The sequence below is a fragment of the Hibiscus syriacus genome, unplaced genomic scaffold (genome assembly GCF_006381635.1).
Source record: "Hibiscus syriacus cultivar Baekdansim isolate YM2019G1 unplaced genomic scaffold, ASM638163v2 tig00005929_pilon, whole genome shotgun sequence".
Lineage (NCBI taxonomy): Eukaryota > Viridiplantae > Streptophyta > Magnoliopsida > Malvales > Malvaceae > Hibiscus > Hibiscus syriacus.
This window is the reverse complement of record NW_024062071.1, coordinates 544324-553420: the sequence shown is the minus strand read 5'-3', so window position 1 is coordinate 553420 and position 9097 is coordinate 544324. Positions and strand designations below refer to the sequence as shown.

The 9097-nt window shown below is 32.0% G+C and overlaps 1 protein-coding gene across 2 annotated transcripts; it reads left to right on the top strand.

Moving 5' to 3' along the window:
* Nucleotides 1-5574: 5574 nt before the first annotated feature.
* On the top strand, nucleotides 5575-8940 carry LOC120200177 (ubiquitin-conjugating enzyme E2-17 kDa). Of its 2 annotated transcripts, none has more exons than XM_039201078.1 (5): nucleotides 5575-5697; nucleotides 5815-5894; nucleotides 6385-6512; nucleotides 8192-8296; nucleotides 8614-8940. In XM_039201078.1, the coding sequence occupies exons 2-5, from the start codon at nucleotides 5825-5827 to the stop codon at nucleotides 8755-8757; spliced, it is 447 nt and encodes a 148-aa protein (XP_039057009.1). In that variant the 5' UTR covers nucleotides 5575-5697; nucleotides 5815-5824; the 3' UTR covers nucleotides 8758-8940. The 2 variants fall into 2 exon arrangements, with proteins under 2 accessions (XP_039057009.1, XP_039057010.1); XM_039201079.1 differs by having other exon boundaries at nucleotides 5589-5660; nucleotides 5813-5894.
* Nucleotides 8941-9097: the final 157 nt, after the last annotated feature.

The following is a 9097-nucleotide window of genomic DNA, read 5'->3' as shown; positions in this document are numbered from 1 at the left end:
GCTGTCTTTTCAGTGTAATGTAATCTTCACTCCAAGTTGTTAATTAGCAGTATAATAAATAAAATTCATTTTAAAATAGTTGATTAAGATTTATTTATTTTTTGTTGGATAGTTATTTTCAAATAAATTGGTCCATATTCAGACGTACTTGTAATCTCTCAGACGTGGCACCAATATATTGGTCCATGTTCCATAGATTAATTTGTGTTTACATATACAATCAGTTAGTCATTATTTATAATTACATTAATGTAATTTTAGAATTAGAAGATAAATCAATCACGGCAATTTTGAAAACATTACCTTAAGTAGTTTCTTAACCATTAGAAAATGTCTCTCTTCATTGTATGTTCAAACAATGTACAAAGATTTCTTTTTTCTTTTTATTTTGTTGCAATAGTTAAAGGGTGGGTATTAGATTGATTCAAATTAAAAATTTTGAGCTAATCGAATTGTTGAGTCTTACTTTATGATTTAAATTTATTTAAAAGCACAAATCGAGTGACCTCAATGATAAAGGGTAGGGGTGTTCAAATCCAGATACCTGGGTCTTCGGGTATTTAATTTTTCAACTTGTGTCCCGACCCGTATATTGCTCAGGTAACTGATTTTTGTGAGTACCCGATTTTTTTATCATTTTCAAATTATTAAATTTTTTTACAAAATAAAATTATATTATTAAAAAAATATTATATTAATTATTAAACATACAACTAATTGGTGGGTGAGTTTTTTTTAAAATTTTATTAGTTTAATTTAATATATAAAATTATTAATAATTAAACATGTAATATTATAATATAAAAAATAAATGTAATAGGATATAAAGGTAACCGGTACCTGAAAAATGTAATTTTGTGACTCGGGCCCGACCCAAAAAATGTCGGAATTTTTAGTTCGGGTCGACGAGTTGAGTCAACCGAGTCGGTATTTTTGAACACTCCTAATAAGGGATTATTGTTATTCCTTGAGATCTCGAGTTCGAGCACAAAAAATGTAAGGGGTGTGAGTGTTCAATATCAAATGGTTGAGAGTTATCTTTGAACATATATTGCTTTGTACTTACCAGATTAATTGAATTTTTTTTTAATTTTTTTCAAGTAGAATAAAATTTATGAAATTTAAGTCGATTCAAATCATTCAAGTTTCTTTTTAAATTTAATTATATTTTTTAAATCTTACGTACATTTTGGTTTTAATTTAAAAAAATTATCTAATCATATACGATATACATGCATATTTTTAATATTTTTTCACATGGGTAAGTAAAATTTATAATTTTATTTAATAAAATAAATAACATCTAAAATTTTAAAATACACTTATAACTTTTGTTTTAAATAAATTGTTTTTTTATAAATTATCGAAGAATATAAAGGAGTGAAAGAAATTGATGAAAATAAAAAAAATTACAAAAAATTCTAAATGATCAAATTAAATATAATAATACTAAATAAAAAATTCAATTTTTTTTGTTAATAATAGAAATTGAAGTTATAACTATTTTTATAGTCACTGACGGATGCAAAGCATGTCAGGGCGAATATATGTCTACCTTGAAATTTAAATTTCTTTATATTAACAGTTCATTTTATTAGTGGTGTTAATCCTGAAATTTTATTTGTATCCAATACATACGAAAAGTTTCAATAATTAATATTTGTGTGGCCACACTTTAAAATATTTATGGATTTGCCACTATTTATAGTGTTAGTAAAATATTTGGTTTAATTTAATAAAGATAGATTTAAAATGTATGAGTAATTAAAGAAATTATATAAAATTATAGATTAATTATAAAAATTATTTTTTAAAATAAGAATTGAAATTATATAAATATTCTATATAATTTAGTGGTGTATAGTTTAAATTTTAATTAAATTTAAAGAATGAAGGGAAATAAAATTAAATTAGAATAATCAGATTGATTGTTCGGATTTTCGAACCGGTAAAAGTAGGGTTAATGGCTCTACCAATCATCCCTTGGGAAGCTCACAAAACAAGCTTTAGGGCAATTAAGAACCCAACAAATCAATGACAAATAAAATAGGTACTACATAAGATACCATTGAATTTTAGGCATCGTATTATTTATATCACTAAACTTTTAATTTTGGTTTTGATCCGTCTATTAAGGATTTAACGGTCTAGTGATATAATTGAAATGAAATCAAAGTTTAATACTATAATTGATAAAACTAAAAGTTTAGTAATATTGGCTGAAAGCTACTGACGTGGTTGACATTATCAATGTAACATCTCACCAAAACGATATGGTTTTGATCCGTCTATTAACTATTTAAAGGTCTAGTGATATAATGAAATGAAATCAAAGTTTAATACTATAATTGATAAAACTACAAGTTTAGTGATATAAACAATAATACTAAATTCGATGATATGATTGGTTTATCCAATAAAATAAAAGAGAAGGAGAGGTTTGGAATAGTGTAATAGTAAAGGCTAGTGGGTTGAAATTTGGTGTTCGACACTCACAGTTTGTCATTGTCTGCCCTATCTAAAAAACGAGGCGCCACCACTAAACAAATCATATGGCAAAATGGCCTTTATTGATCCATCTGAGACATTGACTACTATTTCAATCACATCTGATTCCAGCCACCACCCGACTATGGTTACAAGAGTATGGCTCTCCGGCCACGTCGCCAACCGCCTCTGACAAATGCCCTATACGGCCAAGACAGCCGTTGGCCTACCCAATAGCTGACGGGTTGGGGACAACCCCACCTACCCACCCACCACCCAACAGAGCGGAGGCCGATCTCTCAACACTCCACCGCCTTTGTGCCTTTGTGTCTATGCCTTGTAATCCCCAACTGTACTTCACATTAATCTTCACGTCTTAACTTAGCTCATTCACTTTGTTTGTGGTTACAAAAAGTCTAGATTAAGGGTGGTCCCTAGTTCAAGGTCATGTATACTTAAGATTTAATTGATACTTATATATAGCCCACCAACTCAAATATATGATTTCCAACTGCTTACGTCAATACTCATTGACCTTTATTTATGGTTCATTCCATTTTGTTTATCATTACTATGTCATTTTTCATACTATATTCATTTAAAAAGAATAATATTTCGAAATTATTCTCGAAAACATAATAACAAGTAATAATACAATTTAATAGATCTATAGATCATGGAGTAAATAATTTATTGATTATCGGAGGCGGATGCACTAAACTCTCATAGGGGTCAACTGCATCCCGTTATTTAAGAAATATTAAATTTAATTAAACCTTTCACCTGTTAAACCATAGAAATGTTTTATTGAAAAAAACTATCATAAATCATCACCAACTTACTATATATCAATAATCATAACAACGTAATCTAATATATATATATATATATATATATATTAAAGTCTACTATTTATAAAAAACGATAATGTTCATAATTACTTTTTTTTTTTGGAAAAAAATATGCAAACATCATAGAACATATTATTGGAAAAAAAACCGTCATCAATCCTAAACATTACAAAAATTCTATTATGGAATAAGAGAAATAGAATAGGATTCGAGAGAAGTAGAGAATTTAGAGAAGAGAATAGTCATTGGCAGATCTGACTCTGACTGGACCGGGTACACGGGTGACTCCAATTCAGAGGTAAGTACCTCATGCCCCTTTCTTGTGTTTCAATCCCTAACCCTTGACTTCTGGTTTCCCCAATTCTTTCTCGTCCACGCTCATCTCTTCTGACTGTGATATTCATAGTTTTTTTTTATCCTTTTCCTTAATCCGCAATTCTTTGATCATCGTTAAACTTTCGCTGATTTGTCATAAAAATCCAGCTAATATTTGCCTCACGTGCTTCTAGTAGCTTACTAGTCCTACGTGATTTTAAAAAGTGTAAAAGATTGGGGGATGAATTTGTCAATATCAAAGAAAGAGTTTTATTGTAATGTTCGTGAGTTTGATTTGATTTGACTTCCTATATAATTAAAATTTATATTAATATTACAAATTTTGAATCTATAGTTTTTGTCTACATATTGCGTTATATAATTTTAATATTATAGCATGAATCAACTTATCTCGGTGGTTAAAGGAATCAACTTATCTGTATTGTTTTCGGAAATGACAAATTTATGTAGTAACATGTTTCTTTCTGATTGTAGTATGCCTCCAGAATCTCATTGGAGGTATGGCATGTGGTTGCACCCGCTTGCTGAGGTAGCTTTGGGGTTGATCCTTCTATAAAGTAATTTGATGAATGTTGTGTTTTTATGGCTTGTTTGGTAACATATTATGACCGTGAGGAAGAGTGGCAGAAGGGAAGGATGTATGACTCCTTACTTGAACAATGCCGGGGATTAAATGGATCGAGTGAACTTTGTCAAAAACTAAATTTCTCCACCTATATTTTTATACTTTACTAGAAATTTGGAGACACTGGGGAGTGTTCTAGAATATAACAAAATGTTCTAGAATAAATTAGAAAATTCTAGAGCCATATGGAAGGTTCTAGAATACTCAAGAAGGTCTTAGAATACTTTAGAATATTCTAGAACACCCTAGAATGTCCTAGAATATTATAGAAGAGTCTGGAACATCAAAGAAGGTTATGATTTTTAGAATACTGAAAGATTCTAGAAGTACATAGAGAATTCTCCAGATCAAGATTACACAAATTTATATAGAAAATTCTTGATGTAAAATGTAGACCGTAGGATCAAATTAATCTCTATCGTCCATTGAAAAGGTGAAAGGCTGTATAATGGAGCCTTGGCCATTTGCTAAAGGCATCCATCCATTAAAGCAAACTTTCTTAGTCATTCTCTAAAGCTAATAAAGCTTTCATTCAAGCATTCAACACCAAGATCTTTGAAAGATTTAGGCCGACTTAACCACTAAAAAGGAAGTGTATAACTGTTCTCAAATAAGCCCATGACCACTCTCTTGAAAGAAAACTTTTTTTCTTTTTTCCCCCCACGTGTGTGTAGGGTGGTCGTAAGGTAAGATTAATTAAATTTTTGGTCCATTCAATTTCTGAATATAAGATATTGTTGTTGCAGAGTCCCTCAACCACTGGGCTGAAGAGTCTTATGGAATTATTCTTCGTATTGAAGAAGCTCTCGGAGTAGTTTGTTAGGTAATTGGTCTTCAATGGAAGTGTGACGGGGTGGAAGTCTAATCAATGACAACAATGGTAGTAGATTTAGGGTTTTCAAAATTTGGGGAGGTTTTTAAGATTTTTGAAAACTCTGGGTTTAAAAATATATATTTTTAAGTTTTTTTTTGGTCAAAATAAAAATTTCAAAATTATCCGAGGACAACATGTGTCAATTAGTGGAAGAAATTAACGCCGTTTACGGCCTGGATACCTAAAGTGATAATATTTATAACGTAAAGCACCGAGATCATTTAAAAAAAATAGTTTAGAGACCTATTTATGAAAATTACTATAATTTGAACCCTTATTTCAAAATTAAGCAAACAAAAAAAATCTTATGGGTCCACAAAGATAGCCAATAACGAGCCCTTTCATTTATTTATTTCTAAAGAAAATATTATTCAACCTCTCGTCCTCTCCTTTTAAAAGGCTGTTATTTTTAAATATTTTTCTCTCTATTTGCTTTGTTTCAGCGACTACCAATCAAAAACATTAGCCCAGGACAGGAGGATCTCTCAGCAACCTTTTCTCTCATTTTTTCTCCAATTAGCTCTGTAATTTTCTATCTTTTTTTTTTTCTCTTTTACGTATTTTTATTTGCTTTTCGTGCTAGCTTGGTTGAGGAAGACGATCTAGCTTTGATTTGATTTTCCTTTTTTGTTTTGTTTTAGGGTTTAGGTGATGGCTTCAAAGCGGATCTTGAAGGAGCTCAAGGATCTACAGAAAGATCCTCCTACCTCCTGCAGCGCAGGTTCAATTCCTTCCTGTTTTCTCTCTTTCTATCTTCGATTTCGTTATGTCTTGTTACCACGCCTTTGGTTTCTTCTTTTCTTTGTAATCATGACATGAGATAGTTGTTTCTGTATGTGATGGATCTATACTTGTTAAGTTATTATTAGAATATGATTTTGACCGTGATGATTTCATTGAGTCAAACTGCAATATATATACATAATTACATATACATATGCTTATTCTAAAGTTTGAGGTTCACATCATTGGATTCTATTTGACTCTATATTATTAAATGATTTTCTCTCTTTTTTTCCTGTCTTATTATTTGCTGTTCATATCCATGTTCGTTAAGTTATAAATATCATTGGTGAATTTGTGAGGAAATGATCATGCTTTGCTGAAGATTCTTTTAAGAGATCATTTTTGCATCTTTGTTTCAATTAAATATTACTTGCAGATTTGGTTGCTCTATCTAACTAATGTTTTACTTCATTTTATGGAATAAGGCCCTGTTGCTGAAGACATGTTTCATTGGCAAGCGACTATTATGGGTCCTCCTGACAGTCCATATGCCGGTGGAGTGTTTCTAGTCACCATTCATTTCCCACCGGACTATCCTTTTAAACCACCAAAGGCACTTCATCTTATTCCTTAACCTATTAGTTTTCGTTATTTCCCGGTTCACTGTGTGTTGCGAATGTGCACTTTTCTTGACTATCTATCCATATGCAACTGTTTTTTTCTTTTTAGAAACATCAGATATGCCATTATAAATATATTGGGGGAAAATGCATAGCACTTCATAGACTGCATGTTAAATTTTTTCGTCAAGCTGTTTTCTTAATAACCATCTCTTGAAATGTAGCTGGCACAAATGTTTTCTCCTCTGAAATCCAATGCTAGTTTTATTGCGGTCAATGTTCCTACTTGCCTCCATCTGCATTTCGGCATTTGGAGGGATATGTATTTAGCATAAATGTTTAAAGCCTTCATGTTATTTTGCCAGTTCCTTACTGTAAATGGTCTGTGACCATGATGTCTTTACAGGGTTAGTGGCTTGTGCAAACATTTCTTGGCACTGAAATGAGTAAATACTAATTCTACTTGATAGTTTATTCCATAGTCACATGGATAGCGGTACGCTCCGGTACAGGAACGTGGAACGGGATCGCAATTCGCTAGGTCCCTAAAATTCGGTACGAGGGGGTAGACTCATTTCGGATCGCTCCGGTACGATGTACCATATAAATTTGTACGATGTACCAGTTTCTTAGGTTGCTATTTTTCTACATCAAATTTTATAAGTAACTTCAAGACTTCAAATATCTTAGAGTAACTTCAATACTATAGATTTCATTCAGTAACTTCAATACTTCAAAGTTCAAAACAAATTTAACACTTCAAAAGTCAAAAGACTCAAAACAAATTACATAAACTCATAGTCATGAATAAACTTAAAACTTTGAAAGACATGATAAAACTAATAAAATTACTCCACCCTTTGTTTTTTTCCTTTGCCATTATCGTTGTCTTCATCCTCCTCCAGATCTTCCCACACCATATCTTCTATCCTTGAGCTTTCCAAGTTTGTAGATTCGGGATCCATATCCCACTTCTTGTGTGGTCCTTTTTTATATGCTTCAGAAAACCTTGAACTCAAGCGGATATTAGAATGAACTTTATTCTGTAAATGCTAATTTTTTTTTCTAGCTTTTGGTAGAGTATATTGTTGGCATGTGTGCATGCACAGTGGTGCATGCATATTCTTGCTGGGATTCTAATGGTTTAGTTTATATGTGAGGCTATTATTAGGTGGTTTTCAGTGCCAAAATTTACTTGATCTATTGTTATTTTTACTTTTGTAAACAGCCTCAGGTAAGCCTTCTCTGTTACCTGCATATAGGCACTTCATTATGTGGTTCCTCACGTTTACTGTATACTTTTTTTTTGTTTAAAAAAAGTTGTTGTAAATGGACACCTCGCGAATATATTATACTTTTCATGTGATGATGATATTCATATTTTTTAAGATAGAATGACGACATGACATCAAATTTTCTTTTAGAGATATAATTGTAACCAATCAATGATCGCTTATCAATACTCACCTAGGTTTGCTAATTCTAGTAACTACATGATAAATCACATGGTGAAGTTGTTTCACGCTTTATTTTCTCCACTGCAATGGTCTTATAACTTACCCGTTTAGTAGCTGATTCATTGCCAGCAAGTTTCTTGTGTAGTTTTCTTCTGTTATCCTTTCTATGCTTCCTGTATTTTTCTCTCTCTTAAATTCCTTTTCCTTTGAATCAGGTTGCATTCAGGACAAAGGTCTTTCACCCTAATATTAACAGCAATGGTAGCATTTGCCTCGATATTTTGAAGGAGCAATGGAGCCCTGCCCTCACCATATCCAAGGTTATTGTTCAACATGCCTTGCAGTTTATATATCTTTTATTTTGAATGATAGATTTCACTGTTATGTCATCTATCAACCGTTTGTCATAAAACCCTTACAAAAATGAATTGGTTTTTAAAACGAAAGATTATAGTAAGCCTTTAAAATGTAGCATTTCATCAACTGGCCAAGTAGTTTGCTTTGCGTAATGGGTCATTGCTATTTTGTGTATGGTCACCGTGGTTTATACATATATATTCTATCATGTAAATTTTGATTGCCATGGTTTACTGGCATTTAAGCGTGGGGCTGTTTCTTATACGTAATTTGATTTTAGGTATTGCTCTCAATCTGCTCACTCTTGACGGATCCAAACCCTGATGATCCCTTGGTGCCGGAGATCGCCCACATGTACAAGACCGATAGGAGCAAGTACGAGACGACTGCTCGGAGCTGGACCCAGAAGTATGCTATGGGTTAGTGTGCTAATGTGTATGCAATAGGAAGGCTATTGTTCCATGTTGCTTTGAATTGATATGTATGAATCAGTGAATCAGTATGTGTGATCTTGTCTCTCCACCTTATGTACCGAACCAAGCCCCCCTTAAAACACATTTGCTGCTTTATTTGTTTGTATGGAAATTATCTTTAAAACTTTAAATCCCTGCTCTCCTATATACTTCATGTTTTTGATCGTCGGCCCCTTTTTTATTTTCCGTCCGGTAAAAAGCTGATCGGGTTCAGCTGCTGTAACTCCGGCTTCAATTCCATGTGTTACAGTTTATTGCAACTAGTAAAGTGTTGTTTGGTATTTGAATTTT